The sequence below is a fragment of the Diplotaxodon limnothrissa genome, linkage group LG8, assembly GCF_057381915.1.
Source record: "Diplotaxodon limnothrissa isolate DT_005_m linkage group LG8, D_limnothrissa_male_GT1.1, whole genome shotgun sequence".
Classification (NCBI taxonomy): Eukaryota; Metazoa; Chordata; class Actinopteri; order Cichliformes; family Cichlidae; genus Diplotaxodon; species Diplotaxodon limnothrissa.
Genome location: NC_140603.1, coordinates 6,277,345 through 6,299,291, shown reverse-complemented (window position 1 = coordinate 6,299,291; position 21,947 = coordinate 6,277,345). Strand labels below are relative to the sequence as shown.

The following is a 21,947-nucleotide window of genomic DNA, read 5'->3' as shown; positions in this document are numbered from 1 at the left end:
GGTGCTTTGTGCCATTGTGGAATCTTCAGAGAATTCACAGCCCTGTGGCATTATAACTTGAGGAAGTTGAAGTAAAAGAGGCTGAGTTGGAGAAATAAATATTCAGTACCTGCTGGCAGAGAGTTCTTGTGTCGGAAGGAGTTCTTTGGCGTCCCCGGTGCACTCGACGGTCTCTCCCATGTTGTCTCTGTTGGTGTTTGGGAGAAGGGGAAGAAAAGAACACAATGACATTAACAAAGTAACACCAGTTGCTACATTCTTTTGTTATTCTGTTGACAACTTTGGAAACAACTTTGGAAACCATAAGAAGAAGTGATTCACAGATGGAACTTAGCTCTTGTCGTAGTCAGCAGTTAAACTCAAAAAAAGCCACATCTCGACCGCAGTCAGAGGGCATCTATTCTGTTTCACTTCTACATCGTGTATCAGCTATAATTTTGATTTATAGTGTTCGTATTTTTAACGTGAGGCCTCTTTTGATTCTCGAGTAGTAAAAAAAAAAAAAAAAAAAAGAGTCATTGTTGACAACACAGGAACAGTGCAAGTGTTCTAGGACCTGTTATAATCAAAGAGATAATGTGTGTCAATTTCTATTTTGACCACAACATTTGCAAATGTGTTAAATGTAACTGTCACTGTTTTAGTAGCTAAGATGTAGCTAGATAGGTCTAGGTCTGTAGGTCAGACTAATAACTTTTTGACTACTGACATTATTTTGTCAGTATTCAAATGGACTTCACCTTCATGCGCCTCTTTTATTCTGAGTCTTGAAGGCTCAGAATAGAACTGAAAGGATACGTCTTTGATTCTTTGGACGGATACGTCAGGGCAACATGGGGTTCAGCATCTTGCCCAAAGAAATTTAAGACATGCCGACTGGAAGAACAGAGGATCAAACTAACAACCTTCTGACCTGCTCTGCCTCTCATCACACCCAGAAAAACTGGACAAGAGTGAAGTCTGTTTGATTCATATTCCTCTAAGAGTCAGGATCACTTAGCAATAGAAAATCAGAGACTGCTGCGTGGCAGCTACAGCTGTACAGAAACCTCGTTCCATCAAAACCTCCTGGATCAACCTGTTGCACTGGACAAGATGAACATTTACCACACTGGAAGGACAGGGACAGTGTTTGTATCGGCGATGCTTCCAGCTCAAATGCAGTCAAAGTGGAAGGATGTTTGCCAAATATCAAGATTTTACTATAGAGATTTAAGCCACTGTCTCTGTTCATGCAGACACAAATATGTAGAAATATAGTATGCCATATTAATATAAAATATTTGCCTTTTGTCAGTTCTAGCATGTTTTTCTGGAAAATTAGAAATATCAAAAGCTAGCAAACACAAGAATGTGTTTCAACACACCCACTGAGGAAACGCTGTCCTCTTTCCAGTGGTGAAAGTTTAGTTATTTTTTGCATCGCAGAGTTAGAAAAAGTACTATACACTTAATAATGGAAACATCACAGAGTAAACTTTACTTGAGCTATAGACGTGTCACAGGCCAACTGAAATGCAAGAACTCCCACTTGAAGTCATGTGGAAGTTGAAGGTCTACCCAGCCTTTATTTTTTAATGACATCTGTTCTGGCTGCTACAAAAATATATATATATATATATATATACACACACGTCTTTTATCAACCACCTGTTCTCTTTTCCTGGTTGAACTGTACCTGTACAAAAGGTTCAAGCTTTGAACCAAGCAAAAAAAAGTATTAATGAAGCTTCTCAGAGGTACTGATGATACTTTCCCAACATCTATCCCCGTTTCATTCCTGCTGGAAAAGTTGCTGGCAATTGAAGATTGTAAAAGCAAGTCCAATGCAGATCCTAGAAGATATCCCTTTCATTTGAACTCCCTTATGTCCATTCTGACCACAGTGCTGGGCTCAATTAGCCATTTTCTATGATCACAGAGAGAATAGGCACAAACATGTAAAGAGCTCTCATTTCATTCGGGTCTTTTAGGCCGGCCCTGCTCTATTTGGCGCTGCTCAGCAGAGGAGACAACTGAGCCAAGCCCATCAGCTCAAATGACACGCATGGAGGGGATAACTGGCAGCGAGCTTATGGAGAGAGGCTGTGCCTTCATGTTTGATGTACAACATCGGGGCAGAGCCGGCACTCGCTGGCCATAAATGTATCAATTCCTCTCTGTTAGGCTGTCACAAACAAATCGATACAGTAAGAAAAATGGGATATTAAAGCAGAAAATTATTGTATAACCTTCTTAGCAGAGGGAAATTGCTTGTTATTGTCATTCTATGTATTGCCAGAGGAATAGCATTCAAAACATCATTAAAAATACAATTTCATAAATCCCTCTTAGTCAGATTTAAACTAGATTTACAAATTAACGAAGGCTATCACAATCATTTTCAGCATGAATTGCCCGTAAATATTTTTTCCAACCAAATAGCACTTTTATTTGTATTAAAAGGTGCGAAAGCCCACATATTTACTATATGTTCAATCCCAGAGAGGGACAGATTGAGTTTCCAGGCAACTGGCTCTGATCATTTCCATGAACCTGTTTTTTTTTTTTGTTGTTTTGTTTTTGTTTTTTTTACACACATCAGTCTTAACATTTGCTGCATTCGGTCATACAGATACAGTGATACATATGCAGCAGCAGGAGTGATTTTCATCAGCCTGCCTTGTCACAGAGGAGATGAAGTCTAAAAAGCTGTCAATCATCCTAAATTACTTTGACAGCCTGGATTACAGAACAGAGACCAAAGAGTGCAGTTTACTCGCTTTTCTATCCGCCCTTTTCAGGTTTCACGTGGGTCTTAATGAAGCAGATTCATGAAATCAATGACAGAATGAAGTCATCTAATGATCCAAGCTGCATCAGCACGGGCTCATTTATGGATCATAAAAGCATTCATTTCTTTTCGGATAGAGCAAACGTCTCGGATTTTCATTTTGCACAGTGTGACTGACAACGGAAGACAGCGATGCTTAAAAGTAAAAATGAATGAATGAAACTAGTCGACAGCAGGTCCGATAGCAACACGCCGACAGCTTATTGTCCACGACGCCACACTGAGAGAGATCCCTGATTCGAAACAGGGAGAAGGAGAATGGCCTAGTTAGCTTTGACACTGATGCTATATTTTATTCATAACCATATGACACAGGTCCCTGATGGATTAGCTACCTCCTGTATCTGGTTTTTATCAGTCCAAGCAGCCCGTTCATTCACTGTGTTATCTCCAGATTGTAGACGCACTGACATGTGCTTTTCCTAACATGCAGAAAAATATGGGGAAAACAATCAAAAACACTAAACATAAATACTGTACACTGTCTGTGTACCTTATGTGAACTTATAACATTGTAAAGTCATTTTTGTCAGATTCAAGTAAAGTCCTTTAGAAGCAGTCGTGCCAGTAGCCACCTTGATAAGACTTTTAGGCTCTTATTTATATCATTTAACTACTTATTAGTCATGTTCACTTAATCTCATGGAAAAAGTGAATCAAATATGTTGTTAACTGAATGTTGAGCTGAATTTTAGTAGTTTACTGTATTTGAAAAGTAACTTATACACATTTAATGTTGCATGTTTTCACAAAACAGGGTATGCTGTAACAGGGCAGATTTAATTGCTTTTACAATTCGGCCTTAAAAATCCTGGGACTGAATCTGTATCTACAGCATGTGTGCTCTGGCTGGAATGACTTTGGTTTAGTATGTTTATCCAGCAGCCCACTGGTTCACTGGGATGAGTGGAGATTCTGAGGAGACGGGTACAAGCTGCAACAGCCAGCACCGCGGCTCTGCTGCACCCAGCAACACAGGAAGGAAAACCTAGAAAAAAAAAAAACAATCTCCAACACAAGGACATGCAGCCCTCACCCACGCACTCTGCTGTTACCATGGTGACACAGAAACACAAATGCACACGCACGCGTGCACACATACACACACGTACACACACATATACAATCTAATCTCGCTGAACTTTAGCGTAACCAAAGGGAAGTCCAAAGAAAATAGCAGAGTTGCTATAAATACCTAAAAATTGTATCAAATGTGTTTGTTTGGAAACAGCTGCTGTGGTAGTGAAGAGAAAAAAACCACAAGACCTGTAGTACAGCGGTTGTGTGCGTGCGTCAGGACCGAGCGTTCTCTAAGCTTTTAGTCATCGTGCAGCTAAGACTCAGAAAATAAGTCCTGCAGGTTTTTCCCGTGCCCTGTGAGGCCAGTTTCACAACACCATAGCAACAATATTGCTTTTTTTATGAGCCAGGATACAGATGCTGCTGATGTGTGAAAAAAATAACAACAAAAAAAGTTATGAAAAATTAATCTTTTTTTTTCTCATAGGAAATATTGTGGGACTCCTTTTATAGCACCAAACGCATAAAAACAAGTAAGATCTGCTGACTTCTCAGTGGAATAATGTGAAAGGGAGAAATAGATGATTTTACTATTCAACAACAGTCTTATCCAGTGAGAGTGCGAGTTGGGTCCAACTTTTAAGACAGCAGCACTTAAGCACCTCATTAAATCCTAAAGGAGCAGAAGGAGAAACCCTTGGCTCGTGCCTGGGTGGAGACCTCAGCTAAGTTTAGATCCGTGCTAATGACCGCAACTTGACCGCCGCAGCCGTGATCAGAGGCGAGCATGCTGTGAGCAGGTTTGATGTGAGGGTCATCAGTGACTGCTAGGCCACAATCCCAGTTATATGAAGGAGATAGGTGCACATGTGAAACCAGTACAACAAGCTGATTCACAACACAAGGCCAAGTATGAATAATGTTTCTAACTGTTCTGTCAGGTCTTATTACTGACACGTGGTTATGTGTTCTGGTAGGAATTCACACTGAAAAGTGAGCGTTTGGTCCAATCTCCACGCCTGAGAGCCAGCTCTCTGTCTGAACGCAGCGCAGGAAACGAGAGCCCCTGCCAAACTGTCTTGAAGTTGAGTGACAGAAAAATGTACTGAATATAATTTGTTTTTATTTTGGCTCAGTAGGAGGAAATGAGGATTGTTTTCATTTACTGACTTCTTGATTTTGTTGGTTTTCACCTGAAGGTAAAGGATGCTAGTAAGACTAAATGTATGCATGGTTTACACAAGTTTGCACACTGCTGTAGAATGTAAATGTGAATGTAATGTCGTCATGCTGCTTGTGTGACAGTTGCATGTATAAACCACTCTTACCTGTATTATTTAACCCAAAGGCACACAAGAGTTGTAAGATATTAGTATCATCAGTCAAGTTTTATAGTGACTTCACTCTGGGATAGTATTAAGCTGTCTCTGTGCCAGTGTGTCAGTGTGTGTGTCTAATCAGGGAGACACTGAGAGGTGATTGTGTTGACAGAAACAAGGCACTATCAGCAGGGTCTGTCCTTACAGGCCCTGATGGACGGCGTCTCTCTCTGGTACCATGACTACAACAGACACTGAGTGAACATTCAGCCGGATTACAGTCACATGAAATCACGCAGGTATCATTTTAAAGATCAAAACAGAGCTCTGCTAGCTTTCTGTTTCATGAAAGAAAACATATTATTGAGAATTCAAAGAGCGGTCTGAGAGCAAAGCAGGAAATCTTTTACTTCAATGTGGCAAATGGGAAATGAATGTTTATAAGCATGTCTTTTAGAGACATGTATTAACAAAGAAACCCCAACAGACAGCACAAGCGTCAGAGTGCAAAAATTAATAATGGCAGCTGAAGAAATAAATCTGCAGAAATAAACCAACTAATAAACCCAGGTGAACCTGTTTTACTTTCTCAGTAAACTGATTTAGTGGGTTTTGCAAAAAATACCAATACTTCTCTGAGTTATAGCTCCATTACATTTACACACTGACAACCAAAAGGTGATGATTATTGTAACTACAGAACTTGCCCTTAAGGGTAACTAGTATCAGAACGCCTGGTTATAGCTGTAACTACATTCAGGGGTAAATTCCAAACGGAAACTGCTAATAGCTAATTCAGCATACTTTTAATATTAACTATCATGTGTAGTATACAAAGTGAAAACTGAAGCTTTGGCACAGTTTGACGTTCACTGTGTAACTGGAAGGAAGTGTGTGGTTGGCACTTTTTTCTAGAGGAGGAAAGGCACAGTGTTATAAATGTTCTGGTGTGATGCCTTTTGAATGTGGTTTCAGAATATAACTCAGAAGTAAAGAGTTTTGATCAAATGGTAGTGTGTTTGGTCCTGGCAACACTGTGCCAAGTATGGTTCTCAAGTCAGGAGGTGATTAGCCTAGCTTAGCATGTAGGCAGGGGGCACCAGCTAGCTAGATTCTGAAGCTTATAATAATAAGTAATAACAGCTAAAAACTACTTCACTCAGGTCTCCATTTCTCTGTTTTGGAAGGTCACCACCCTTTCAAAGCTGCATCTGCTGATTTTTTTAGCTAATGTGGAATGAAACACAGCGAAACTGCTAGGCTTGACTCCATAGCGTGCTAAAGCTAATAATGAAACCTCATGACAAGATCAAACACACAAACTGATTTACTGACATTTATGATATGCAATTTACTGTTAATTGTGTCAATACTTATCGCTGAAAAAATTGACTTATTCTTTGCGTTTGATGTTAAATTTAATGGACAAAGCAGCTCAATTTTTATAAGTCGCCTGTAAAACTAACCACACCTATGAGAACTATTTTATTTTCTATTTTGCTCTGTTTAGTAAATCTGGTCTTAGGCTAACAATTGGTTGTCTACCAATCGTAAGGTCAGTGATTAGATTATAGCACCTCACATCTGCATGTCAAAGTATCCTTTGAGAAGACATGAACTCTGACTTTCCCCAATACATCCATTGCAGTGTAAGTGTTAGGTTAAAAAGCGCTTAGGCCTGTGTGAATGGGTGAATGAGGCTTGTAGTAAGAAAGAGCTTTGAGCGCTCACATAAACTAGAAAAGCATTACATCAGTACCACTCCATTTACCATTTAAGCAGTGACCTCTGGGACTGAAAACAAAAACTGAAGAGGGCCCTTAGGCTTGAATAGGAAAGCAAGCCACAAAAAGCCAGGCTAGTGATATTCCTGCTTCGGCTTCTTTTCACAGCACGTCTAAAAAATCCACATTACATTTTCGCTTACCGTTGTTTGTGGTGTTGACATAGTATCGCCGCCCTTGTGGAGACATATAGCATTTCCAGTGAGGAGGCAGGGGATCTTTGAGATCCTCAACAGGAATCTGACTCAGAGATGCTGTCCTCTATCAAAACAGAAAAGTAAGAAATGTCAATAATGATGAAGAGTCTTAGTTTACTCACTGTTTCTTAACCTAACGTTTAGAGTTAAAAGAAAGATTAGGCTATACTACTGGTGCAGAAGACATGCACAGCCTGGGTTCAATGAGGTTCTCATTTCCTCAAGCATTTCGCAACCATCGATGACATCATAGCGGAGCAGGCGGAATTGCTGCCGCTGCTACACAGAAAACAAGAAACTGGCATGGCCCTGAGGTTGGACGGAAAGCTCCAGAGCTCCAGAGTCAGCACATGAGCACACACAGCCGACAGCTGAAGAACACGATCGAGAGAGAGAACATGTAGCCAAACTGCGCACATCTGCTACTGATTAGCAGAAAAACAAAGGGCTGAGACTATTGTAACACTTTGTGGGGATGCTGTCTGGAGACCCGAGAGAGCCAAATGAAATTCCAGCTCTATTCCTCAACAGAAAGTCTGGCATAAAAGGTTCATTTTACAAACTGCGAAGATATTTGAGCCAATCACTGGTGGTAAATGGATATGTCTTTGAAGGATAAAGATTTGGAGCACTTACAAACCGCACAGTAAACTCCATCTCTGAATACTGACTCTAAACCCTTGAATTTATAATCATGCTTAAGGAGAAGGAGAAACATTATGCATTTAGGCATGGAGGGTGGCATTACTTAGCCTTTTAAACTATAAGACCAATTGTATTTGCTAGACATTTACAAGTCCTGATCTTGGTCTTCAAATGATGCATTTTTAAGTATTAATCACTGTGAAACTCAGATGGTGAAAAAGCATGCTCTCTGCATCTAAACAAACTAGTAGGTTCTGGGTCAGTTCAAGTGTTGTTATGTGAGAGAATGACAACAGGAAGCACTGGGGAAACCAGTAATGAGTGAAACTAACTGTCCTGAAAGGCCACTCTGGGTACGAGTTTGGAATCCAGGAAACAGGAATGCACTTCATTATCATTAGAGGCACCTGGGATGAGGACAGACAACACATTTCTTAATGGAAACCATCTCATTACCCATTTAGGGGTAATCAATTGCTAGTCAGTAACTATTTAAGCCCAAAATGTCCCTGGAGAATGAATCCATTACATGTAACTGCTGCCCTCAGTGAAAGAAGCAGAAGGATAGAAAGGAAGGAAGAAGGATAAAACCCAGACCTCTGTGGTCCCACAGGGCTCGAGAGCATGAACACATGTCAACCTCGGGAGACTTACGACTATGTGTAATTACACACTCTCCGACAGCATCTCAGCTAAGTTTTCTCTTTGGTCTCGGTGGTCACTTTTATATTTGTCCTTCATGTGTCTTTGAAAAATCGTCTGGTAATTTCTTACAGAAATGAAAAGTGGTCGCAGAGAAGTAACGATGGATAAACGGCATGCTACAAAAGAAAATCAGAGCTATTTTCAGTGGCAGCAGTGACAGAGTGTGGTTTGTGCACTGAAAAAGAAATGGAAAGAGTGTAAAAGACAACATGACAGTCAAACCACAGATACAGCTACAGCAGAGCTTAGTGCTACAGTGTACGGTTGTGCCTGCGTAGGGAAGACGGCCTTCATTTACTTCGCACATCTCTCAGTCAAACATGTGCTTTTGCAAATTCGTTTTCACAGTTTCAGAGTAGAATTGTGAAAACAAGACGAGACCAAGCCAAGGGTGTAAGCAAGACCCGATGTCTGACGTAGCAGCAATGCAGGAGCCAGCTTAGGGCTCTTATCATGTTGCGTTGTTATTTGGTCTTTGTGACACAGTAAATCTGCCTTTGGGCCCGGCTGTCTAGATGTTAATCATGTTTTAGTGAAAGTTCCTGTCTGGTGAGACCTAATAACTTATCCAGGGAAGAGAAATGAGCAGATAGAAACATGGAACTCAAAAGAATCCTGAATCGAAATCTTTCTGGATTTACCGTGTTGGTTTTTAGAGCATCAAGTGACCATGTTTAACATCACAAAAGCCATTTGCCAGATAATTATTTTAGAAATGCTCCATAAAACCTTAATACCACATCATCTGTCAAGACGTCTCATCCAGGGTAAAGCTTAATAGACGGCTAGAAGCTACAGCTATCTGTGGTGGCATCCACATGCTATTCAAAGACGCCACAACCCAAATAATATAAACCAGTGGTCCCCAACATTTTTACGCTACGGACCAGTTTATGTCTGACAATATTTTCACAGACTCACCTTTAAGGTGTCACAGATAAATACAACAAAATAAAACCAGTACCAAACAAACAGAAGATTTATTCATAACACACGGGAAAAGACCCAGGGAAACCAAGTTAACTATAAAAACGATAAAAAAATAACGATAAAAACCGTTAAAAACCCTGAAAACCATAAATTTCACACCCAAGTGTCACAGTACTGGGCCATGAGGCCCAGGGTTTACGTTCTAATGCATATTTTTGTATCCACATGTGTAGTTTAACGCATCTAGTTATTTTCTAGTTTGCAGTTTAGTCCTTGGTTTCTTAGTCCCTTTTGTCATCTCTCCCTGGTCCATGTGTCTACCTGTCATGTTTCATGTCTCTGGTTAGGTTAAGTTCATGTTCTATCTCCATGTCTAGGTCTCTGTGTTTCCTGTTTTATTTTGAAAGAGTATGGTGTTCTTTGTTCACTGTAGTTAGTGTTACTCTCCCCTGTATTGTCATTATGTTTCCTTCTTGTCAGCTGTGTTCTCATGTGTCTCCACTTCCCCTGATCACCTCATGTGTGTATTTAAGTCCTCAGTCTTGTTTTGTTCGTCGCTGCGTCGTCTGTTCAACTTCCCCCATGTTACGCCAGGTTTCAGGACCCTGTGCTGGTCATGTCCACGTTGCTTACGTGTATATGTTTCACAGTTCTTTGTTGTTCCAGCACAGAGTCCTGTTCATAGTTGTCTCCGTCATATGCATCATTGTCACCCTGTCTTAGCCTTCCCTGCTGTCTGAGTTAAGTGTCAGTTCTTAGTTTTCCCAGTTCAGCTTCTAGTTTAGCTTTGCCTCAGTGCTTTCTGTTGTTTGCCACATTATTCAGCCCAAATAAAGGCTCGCTTTTCATTTCAAGTTCAGTACTGTCTCCTCGTCTATGTCTGCACCTGGAACCTCACACTCCCACACACGGTCCGCCTGCCGCAGACCGTGACACCAAGCCTCAACTCTCCCGGCCCGGTACTGGCAACGATCCGTGGCCCGGGGGTTGGGGATCACTGATATAAACTTTCTACATTTATAACATTTATAGTTTTATAAAAATCAACCTCATACAGCTGTTGTAAAGGTAAACCTTAGCTACAGTGACCCAAACAATTTTTTTAGAATGACCTGTAGACATTTTTTTAACTTTATTATTACACTTAAACACTTCTATAAGCAACGACAGCACTTAACTAGTTCATCTAGCAACCCAGTAATATGTATATTATTAACACTCGACAATAACACTGGACAATGGGCAAATTAAACTCACATCCAGAATGTTTGCCCTCCAAGTTTGACCTTACAGCATCAATCGGAACGAGATTCTGGTCTGTTTTTATCAGAGGACTTCATTTACATACCATCGATACATCTCCAAAGCCTAAATGATCTTCCAGGTTAACAGATCTCATGTACTACACTAACAAAACACCCTTGGAGTTTTCTCTGCATTTCCTGGCTGCTTTCCTGTTGGCGTCTTTCTGTTGTTAGGTCACATGCTCATTATCAGTGAAATGTTAGGCCAGTATTGTTGTTCTCGGAGCTGAGCAGATATGGCTCTTAGTAGCAGGCAAAGACAGATGGGAGTGGGCTGCTTGAGCTGAGGACACATAATATGCAAAAACTCTTGGCCACGAAGACATTTTAGTTCATTTTTAGCACAACAATTTAAAAAAAGAGTGTCTCTGAGTCTTGTATTAAATTTCAGTCTCTTCAAACATCAACAAATTTCACAAGCGAGCAAAGTTTGGACCGAGCCACAAGAGCACAAGTTAAAACTCTCCTTCCTGACAGAAGTTTGTGACAGATCTGACAGCCCTGTCGTGGAAAAAAAATAAAAATCAGATGTGAATGAGAGAATGGGAACACCTTGGCAGTGGGAAATATTAAGAATCTGAGAGCCAGCTTGCCTAGGCATATGCAACTTTAAATAATGCACCATTCCAGATGGTTAACCTTCCAAGCCCCAGACTGCCTTTGGCTCCACACTCATGTCTTGCCAGAATTGCCCCTGGTAGCGAAAGCAAGGACTCATCAGGGCCTGTGATGACTGATGAGCAACCACTATAATCGTTTCAGCACTCTGCGGGCTCTGCAGACCCCAGTTTAAAAGATAAACCTCTAATTGAAGGCGTATTAGTCATTTCAGATGTCATTAGAGAATCTTGAAGATAAGAGAAATATTAGTTTGAGCAATGATCTAAACGAGTGAATTGTGGTTTCATTAAAATGTCACTATCAGGTTGAAGTTATGAATACCATGTTTGCTTTTTTTGAATTCTGTCTCATCTTTTCCAGGCTATCGTTTCAACTGTTTACAGTCACAATAGAGGACAGAAAACATGGAAATACACAGAGGGGTATGGTATTCTTCTTAAGCTTGGAACACACCTTAAACAGAACAACAAGTTTTTACCAACTTACACAAGTCTTAAGACTTTGGCTGTCCAGGCGGAGCATACAACTTACAAAGGAAAATCTGATAATCTGAGCTCCATAGTAGAAAACATGCACAAGCACATTCTGCAGACCCACAATATGATACACACCAAGATGAGTTTCTAAAGGTTCAAAACACCAAACACACGTGGTCTTCCAAGATGACTTATCTCAAAGTTGAGAAATAACCATTACACATTTTCGGGAAGTCTGCATAAACTCTACATTCGAAAAGCAGGCGTCTGATCAGTTTCTGCTACGAACTAAAGTTGAAAAACCAGTATCTCTGAGGATCCCAGTTCTAGACAACCTATTATCCTATTCTGACAACCTTGTGTGTTCTTGTATAAACCGGCATCAGTTGCAAACATACCTGTGAGTATACGGTTGATGTCTGTAGATCCTAGAGTTTGTAAAATGAAGCCAACTTCTGATAAAGTTGTTTATTTACCTTGACTAACACACAACTGCTAAAACTGGCAGCGACTGGATTTGATGACTAAAAATGTTTACATGTCATACACTACAGTGATTTGATCTGACAGCTTTCAGCTACAACAGACTGGGACTATCAACTACACTAAGGCTACGTTCACACTGCAGACGAAAGCGCATCAAATCCAACTTTTTTGAGCCTATGCGACACATATCCGATCATGGTATGACAGTGTGAACGGCACAAATCCGATCTTTTCAAATCCGACCTGGGTCACTTTTGTATGTGGTACTGAATCCGATACATATCTGATGTTTTAGAAAGCGACTGCTGTTTGAATGGTCACGTCAAATTAAATCCGTCTCTTACGTCACTGACACAAGACAGACGCCAATTATCAGCGCCGGAGAAGACATCGTGAATGCTTCCTGGCCCTCCAGTGAAACTGTTGGGAAGACAACTTGGAGAAACGTGAACATTTTATTTGAACTGTATAATCTGCAGATTCTGACAGAAATCTGCAGCTATCCTTTGAAGCACCGCTCCTCTCTAAAACAGCAATAAGGATCATTATTAGGCCATATGTAAATAACAAAATAACTTTATAACTTAAAGCAAAATTGGGAAACGTAAAGTCCGAAGTCTTTATATTAAGGGCCATCAGTCAAACAATACTGTTTGCTCTGGGTCTGAACAGAGCGCGTTGTGTGTGACGTCTTCTTTTGCGAATGCGGGACGCTTTGAGGGTTCACACTAGAGCGCGTTTGCTGTCACATTTTATTTGTAGTGAGAACAAGCAGACAAAAAAATCGGATTTGATCAAAAAAATTGAGCATTAAGACCTGCAGTGTGAACGTAGCCTTTGTCCACATTTCATCCATCAAGGCTTCAAAGCCACAGAGTGATGCTGCATTTTTTAAAATTGATGTTGAAGTTCTAGTTGATAAACTGCGATATTTGCCGCTGAATTCCAACTGAAGTTGCTCTATAGTCTGACGAGTTTGAGGTCTTTTGCTAATACAGCTATTAGAGCATTTCTTTTTCCTAGCTAAAAGGTTTTCTTTGCTACCTCTGTAGCAACTTTAGCTAGTCTTTTTGGACAAGAAAGTGTTTGTTCAGAAAAACAAACCAAACAACCAATACACCCACTCCACTCCGTCTGTCGAGCACCAAGTGGCTGTCAGATAAAGTTATCAACTAGTTAGCAATTAGTAAGGTTTGTCACTATAAGTCTCAGAAAAGAAGGTTTTGTCTGTTGAATGTGTGACTGTAATTATAAAACCAATACAACAGAAAAGGGCAGTTTAGCTTAGTCTACAACTTGTTGTGCTGTTCTTGAGTGGCTTAAATTTTTTGTTAATAAAATATGAGTAGAAATGTTTGAATTATCGTCATAAATCTAAAGCTTAACACAAGTTTAATGTGCTTAAATGTACAAAGAGTGGAAGCTGAAATTGTGATTACGGCTGTTTTACAATGAACTATGGAGCCTTAATCATATTTTCCACAACTGTTAAATTTTACTTTTTGAAATTTGGATATTTTTTTATCTTATCTTTTCCAAACGAAGCCACGAAATGCTCCGCGCTGCTATCATAAACAGATCCCAGCATTTTCTCCCCCCGATTACAGACATTTCCCACAAATCCCCAAACACAGGCAGCATCTCTTATTATGGAAAACAAAATACCTCATGGTCTCTCTATTTCAGGGACACTGGCTTCCTGCCTGGAAAACCAAGAATAATTTGTTAAATTCCCTTGGAAAATGCCTTTAAATAAATAGCTGTCTCACATTGAGGTCAGTAAGAGAAAAACAGCCTAGTAAACTAGGTAGTTAACCCTCCGCCCTTTAACAGTCTCAGCTGAGAACTAAGGGGAATACTAGAAACATTTCAAAGGAAGTTCAGACTCTGTTCATGATCTAACTTTTGAGAAAATGAGGTATACTTCAACTTCTATGCTATTTTAAAAATCCCTAAGATGTCAAAATTGTTTGCTGACTTGAGCAACTTGAAAATGCAGAATAACCTTCCACTGACATCAGACATGATCTTTTCAGATTGTGAGCTGTTTCCATCATTGAGCAACAGTCTGAGTGACAAATCCATCTGTAAGCTTTCGGCAGGTTAGCATCCTGACAACACAGACATCAGACTGTCCATCTAAGGCGAATCATCAGATGAAACTGTCACTCGCTGGGATCACATGGTTTGAGAAACGCTGGTCACCCACACACTGGCTGTGTGGAGGAGGACCGACACGCAGCCTTACTGATCCAGAGTTTCTACAGATTACTGGACAGGACTACTGCTTAGCTGTCATCAAACATGTCCGAGTGACTCAGTCTCTCCCGATTCGTGACAGGATGTGTGAAAAAAAGAGTTTGTTTTTTTGATCTTGCATCGCTGACCTCTAGTGATCCCTGTGGAAGCACATGGATGTCTGAGAGGAGGCTTTGTCAGAGCAGCTGTTTGGCTTTCAGCAGGATGAATCCAGAAACAGAGATAATTTCAAGTATTCATATTTCATATGTAAGCTGTAATTGATGAGCCTACACTCCAAAACCAGGGGTCATCTATTTAAAAAAGCCCCTTGACACAGTTTTACACAGCTCAGTGTCCCCAGATTTATGTCAAGTACCTCCACGTAAAGGTTTTACCCTAATAAAAGTAAAATGTTTTCAACAATTATATAACAAATAGTTTGTAGAAAGCCTATAAACAAAACAGTATCAGAAGAGAGTATCCTCTGACTCTTCACGTAACCCCAGACTGACTCCATGATGTCGTGACTCTGTGGGGGTCAGACCATCAGTTACAGATCCTTGCTCTTCTAATCTAAACCTTAAGTACCCTTTATCTTGTGAATCAGAAAGTAAGAATGTAATAGACTGCTCTGATTTTCAATGAACCCATGAGAGTTCATGCAAAATCACAGCTCTGTCGTGAACATTTGCCTTTTTTTTCTTTTCTTTCTTTAATCCAACTGCAAATGTTTTAGCACCGAAAACAGCCTCGCGCAATCAAAGACAATCCAGGGATTTCAGTTGATAATACCAAATGGATCTTATTAAACATGGAACAGTGGAGTTAATAGATACACTGAATGCTGCAAAAAAAATGTCACTGAACACTATTTTACTGCTGAATCATCCAATCAATCTTATGCAAAATGTATAGATTCCAGCTCCACATCCACATAAATGCACCAGTAAAGAAAATAAGGGCAAAGAGGGGGAATTATGCTCCAAGAACACTACATTTAAAAAACTTTATTTCCAAGCTGTCTGTCACAAGCTAGCTACAAGCCTTCCAGAGATGTGTTTTTAGCCTGAAGGCAGAAACTCTAAACTACAGCAAGAGAGGACTGAAACACAGGAAAGCAGGAAAAATCCATATTTTTCATTCCTAAACGAGCAGCAGTCATGCACAGGTAGGCAAACCAGGTAAGGAGCAGGCAAAACGCAAAGGCTGTGAAAGAGTGAAAAACATCACATGTGGTTGGATTAGAGCAGGGGTCAGCAACCTTTCTGATGACGAGTGCCATCTAAAATTTCCTCAGAAGTCAATGTGCCATATGATTGCATTAGCAATAAATTTAATAACGCTCTATATGAACAGTTACACACTATGTAGAACCACTTTATAGAATTATATTTGTTTGCAGATGTTGGCAGCTATCAGCGAATAGTTATCAGCTACTTTGAAACAAGACTTTTTATCCATAACAGCAAATGAACTGTATAACAGAAAATGCAAATGCTATTTATGGTCTCCTCACAAGAATGATAAGAAAAATAAACTGGGCCAATATGGCATGTTTGTTAATACAGAGACACACATGTTAATGTGATCTCTGGTCTCCCACTCAGAGACACAGGTCTCCCAGTGTCCAGCATTCAGAGGCTACCTGAGGACTCATGTCAGAGAAAATCTGCTCACACAGATATGTAGAGCCAAATACTGTCAATAAGGCCTCTGCAATGTTCTGAAGACAGTTAAACTTGTCAGGTAGTGATGTCCAGCAGGTGAACATGCAGCTCCATGAACACAGACAGCTATGGATTCCAGCTGCATTTCGGTGTTGCATTAACTGGCATTATGAGACAAATCCAGCTGCTCATTAAAGCTTTCTGGTTTGATCAGAAAAATAAAACATTGGTCCAAACACCTGAAAGTCCCAAAAACACATTGTGAATTCTGTCTCGAGTCTACGGATGTATCCGTGCATTTCCGTGGTGCTGATGCTGCGCTGAGCGGAAATGCGGAAAGCTAACAACGTCCCCCTCACCAGTAGGCTAAGTTATTTTTAGCCAATTACAAGTTGAATCTGGTAGTTGGGGTTGTTAGCTAAGATACCGTCATTAAGAAGCGGCACAACTAATGTGTCTATGCGAGCTGATTTGCGATGTGCACCGCTGGCGCGGCCATTTATTTTTTAATGCACCCTCTCAGATTAATTCACTGCGTGTAGTGCCCAGAGCTGGACTGGGACAAAAAAATCGGCCCGGGCATTTTGACCACAGACCGGCCCACCAGGTATTAAAGACATAAAGCCTTTGAATGAAAACAAACGCTGTTGTGACAATCTTGTTGGTATATGTATGATTTCTATACATTTTACATCAGATAAAAACGTTGGTTGTAAGCTTCAGATAATTATTTAATAGCAGCCAGACATTTTAAATGAGAATAAGGAAGTATTTCTTTGTGCCCCCCTCTCCCTGTTAATTCCCTACCTGCCCCCCTGGCAACACTTTGCTAGACCCGCCCCTGCACAGTTACCAGCTGTCAGCTACATAAAAAAGGCTCCTGGTGTTATTTGTCTCTCAGAAACAGTTCATAACTTCCCTTCAACTCATTCATGTCACCTAAAAGGTAAACCTGTTTCTCCATCACCTGTTCAGCTCTGATGATTCAGTAAGGACATCTCCTGGTTTCATCTTCATGTTTCCCTCTCACCACATATTCAAACCGACATCGTGACCAGCAGCTTTACAGCTGTGGCTCCAGCAAACATCAGCTGATACTAGAAATGAATATCAAATAAATTCTAACAACAGCTGATCAAGCTTAAACGTGCTGCTGTTGTTTAGCGCGACATCCACTGGTTTCCTTTTTCTGGAACAAAGTGGGAGATAAACAAACAAGAGAGAAAAGTCGATCAGCTGATCATTGATCAGTTTCATGATTGAAATAACAACCGGGGGGACAGAATAAGAGAAGAACAAACAGTTGTGCAGCATAAAGACACAGAAAAATTCCAGCTTTGTGTCTTTTTCATTGTAGCTGAAGTACCTGACAAACTGTGTTCCTTTTCACCTCAATAAGAAACGCGTAATATTTTCTCCGAATACGAGACGATTCCGGGACGGTTGGCAACTCTAATAATTAACCTTATGAATTAAATAAAGTTCACTATCAGTAACATCAAAGCACCCACCCAGCTGTATAGAAACTCCATCATGCTAGCTAGTACGAGTTATTGTAACTGACTGTAAAAAGTCAGCATAACGAAAATACACCTGCTGGTCTCCACCACTTGTTAATGTTACTGAACCTGTGGAAGCTACGCCATAGCCACCACCAAACAACTGAGTTATTTTTACACACCGGCCAGCAAAAAATCATGAGCCCACCGAGCAAATGCCCGGTATGCCCGATGGCCAGTCCAGCTATGGTCGTGCCATTATTTAACCCTGCAAGCGTCCCTCGGGTTGTCGACCCCTGGATTAGAGGAACATGAGAGAAAAGCTTGACTACTGTAATTTCAAAGATGATCCAGCAAGTGGATAACTGGTGCTATATATAGGCTGAATTCCAATCCCCTACACCCTCTTCCCACATACTTTTACTTAGATTCCCTTCATCTGGAAGACCTCCTACATAAGATAGTGTTTTAAACCAACTACAGTTCAGTGAAACAGAATTTGTCCACACAGAACAGGCTTGCTAACCACACTCTGAAGGTACAGCACCTGTTCTGTGCCCACTGTGGACACACTACCAGCACCTGCAAAAATGAGTGTGATTTAGTCTCAGTAACAAACAAAATGAATTGGCTTTTGTGTAAATACTGCATTTGTAGCCACAAAAGAACAAGAAAGAAGAAAATAGATGAGTTGAAGATTAAGGAAAGTGGATGAAATTGAAACTGAAAATGAATATTTTTTAATAACATATGACCTGAACACATCATCTGAAATTGGCTTTGCAGAAGCTAACACAAACATTGCTGTTTAAAGTTGTTCCTGTTTTCCAAAGCCTGCTGTTGTAGTTCTCTGTTTGTGAATTAAGAAACCGTTTTGCAAATGTAAGCATGACTCCATACAGAGTTACACGTGATACAGACCGAGGAGGCAGATTAGGCGCTACAGCCGGTAACAGGACGGCCAATACGAATTTCAATATTTGTTTTTGTTTGTTTGTTTTTGTAAATTGCACCACAGAGTCGGTGCTGTAATTTCAGGAGGTACTGGCCCTCACAGCAACATGTGGATTTGCAGCAACAAGTGCAGGCAGCAACAGGTCAGCTGTACTGACTTGATACAAAGAATTATGGGTATTTCTAACAAATGAAATCCATGTTAATCATACTTCTTCACCAAGTCACGGAATACGTACAGTGTATAGTCTGCTCTGCATTTCTGTGACAAGACTACAATGGCAGGAAGAAATAAGATCTCCCTTTCTACTCCTGGCTTTATGATGTCAGTAGATATCCACTCCCACTGTGGCTGTAGCTCAGGAGGTAGAGCAGGTCACCTACTGATCGGAAGGTTGGTGGTTTGATCCCTGGCTCCTTTAGTCTGCATGCCAAGTATCAAGTATCCTTGGGAAAGATACTAACCCCCTAACAAAGTTGCTCTCCGATGCGTCCATCAGAGTGTGAATATTGTTAGAAAAGCACTCAGTTTAGAGTCAGTGCTTAGGAGAATGGGTGGGATTGGGTGAATGTGGCATGTTGTATACAGCGCTTTGAGAGTAGAAAAGCGCTATATAAGAATCAGTCCATTTACCATTATATGGACACCTAAGCGCTGCCCATTTGCAGTTCAACCTTCCTGTTTGTGAGGCGCAGCCAATCAGAAAAAAGGTGGCTTAAAGGGAGAGGAAAGCTAGCAGTTTCAGATAGACAGTAAATGGAGAGGCTGCATCGAGGCCCAGTGTGAGGCAAATAAGGTTTATCTTGGTCTGTGAATCAGGAAAAGCTAGTTCACTAGTAAGGTGCAAATATCAGAACTATGGAGTTAGCAGAATATGAGTCACTTAAGACAAAACCCAACTTTAAGTATGATTAGATTGATCCAATAGGCTTCTGTGGTGGTTCTAAGCACAGCCTACGGACAGATCAGCTGCCTATGTTTCACAAACAACGTCTGTGGGCTATTCTCGCTTGTGCTGTCTTGTTTGTATTTTTTTTTTAGGATTAGGATTAAGGTTACCACCTATGATGATGAAGTATTAATTCATCCCTGCTTGTAATCTGTTGGTTAGGTTGGTACATGTCTGCTTCAGTTATTACCAAAGATAATAACAAAGTTACAAGAATCCTGATCCTTACTCTAATTAGACCTTCAAAAACAAAATAAAATGCAGCCTGTAGTTTGCATCAGAGTTTAGTCGTTTCCTGCTGCATACAGTCGGGCACGTCTTGAGGAGAAAACAAACAAATTCCATCTGTACACACACTGGAGCAGAGTCGTAAACAGCCACCAGTGAGCATAAGCCACATACACAAACTCTAAGATGCAGCCTGAGAGTGGGGGCCATCTCTGGTCTGGAGTTTCTGCAGAATTGTAGCGAGGCATGCAGCAGCGATCTTGTTTCCCTGCTCACTCCATCTCCTAACGCTACATGTCAGAGAGGCATGGGAACAAAGGTGTAACAGCAAGTGGAAGTGTCTGTTTCCTATTATTCACTCATAAATACCTCCACCTTCCCTTTCTAGGGCGACACTGTCATGTCTGCACATCCTGGGTTCACACATGAAATGCTGACACTGATGTCTGTGTGAAAAGAACAACAGATGCCCAATCAACACCTTCACCCGGGACCAAATGATCTGATGATGATCCAGCCAGGTGTGGTCACAAAATGTGAAACTGTCACAAAGATGATATTCTTTCCCCTGACAAATGACATCCACAAAACAAAGTAAGACTGAAACTAATACAAACTAAACATTTTTGGGAAAAAGAAAAGGAAACGGTAAAGATGAAAGTTATACTGGGAACTGGCAAAAACTGATGTGAAACAAAAACTTTAAGACTCACATGCGAACCACTGAAAACATATCTTATCATCTGTGTTATGAATGGGCCTCAGAGGAGACTGTACCACTGACCTCCTCACCCTCTGGGCTCGCTCAGTGGGGGAGAAATTTCTCACATGCGTGTTGGGCCGCCGCCTACTAGACCTAAGGAGAAAAAAGTGTCAAGACACAGCGAAAGTAAATGTAGGAGGGGTGGTGCAGTGAAAGAATTAAACAGTTCTTGAAGGGGGAAACAGAGTGACAGGGTCTGCGGACCATATCTTTACTTGGGAGACATTGTTTTGGTTTGGGCAGATGTGGGAGCCTAAAGCAAAGCCACATTCCCAGATTTAGAGACACATCAGACACTCGGGGAGGAGGAGGGATTCACATGCCTGTTTAAACATGCACTCAGTCACATAGAGATATTGTGCATATGCTCCCACAAACTGTCATTGTCTGCACAATGCCTCATCGTTGAGCACATGCATATATGTGTGTGTGAGAGTGTGTTTCACTACAACAAACAAAGCCCGTTCTGTTACATCTTGCCCTCTACAAGTTTATGTGAATTTCACATGCCCTGTGACTTTTCTACTTCACCCGTACAAATAATGTCCTACTATGCTATGTTCTGCATGCGGAGGAACGTGCTCACCAGCGTGCAGAGCTTATCTGCACGAGCCTGCTTATCTCAAGATCGGATATGGTCTCAATCCTCTATTCCAATTTCCACTCGAGTACTAAACTCACTGAGCTCTCAACGGAAACGAATGCAGTTCTTGCCGTGACCAGCTGATAGTTGGCGCTAGAGGAAATGAGGCGTTAGATTTTACTGTGCCATCCTAAAACTACCTAGTCCACTCAACTCGAGTCTACTCTACTTGGTTTTTAGGGTTACGATTAGGTGGCAGTACCTGATACCAGATACCTTTCACTACATGCTCAACCCCGAGCTACGTCGAGCCACAAATGCAACGCCATCAGACTGCATGCCACTGATTGGCCAGGGAGTCATGACACTGGATGAATCATGAGAGTGAGTTCTTAACAAGAATCAAACCAATGAAGGAAATGGCTGACCACAAACCAACAGTGTGGTCTCTGGCTCTCGTCTTTTACCTAGAGTCTGACACAGATCTATACACCTATATCTATAGCAGTTATACCTTCGCCTCCATTCCCAAAAAGTTGATTCTGATCATCTCGACGTTGCGTTTTAAAACTCTATGTCCAGATGAAGGGCATAAAGGATTTCCTTACCTGGATGATTGAGTACGTATCAAAACATCGCCTCCATTATTGTGCTGTGTTTGTACTACATACAAAAGACGTCACGGGACTTTCGGGGCGCCTTGCTATAACGATCCCACCCACAGCGAGGTGGTGCTCAACTG

General features: G+C 41.0%; 1 protein-coding gene across 1 annotated transcript in view; it reads right to left on the bottom strand.

The window, feature by feature from the left end:
* The window catches only part of gas7b (growth arrest-specific 7b), a 60,440-nt gene that overhangs the window by 28,671 nt on the left and 9,822 nt on the right, over positions 1 to 21,947 (bottom strand). Inside the window, exons 2-3 of the mRNA XM_085361187.1 lie at positions 7,100 to 7,217; positions 110 to 187 (exon numbers count right to left, since the gene is read on the bottom strand). Coding sequence (XP_085217313.1) covers positions 110 to 187; positions 7,100 to 7,217 — 196 coding nt within the window. The remainder of the gene's footprint in view (positions 1 to 109; positions 188 to 7,099; positions 7,218 to 21,947) is intronic.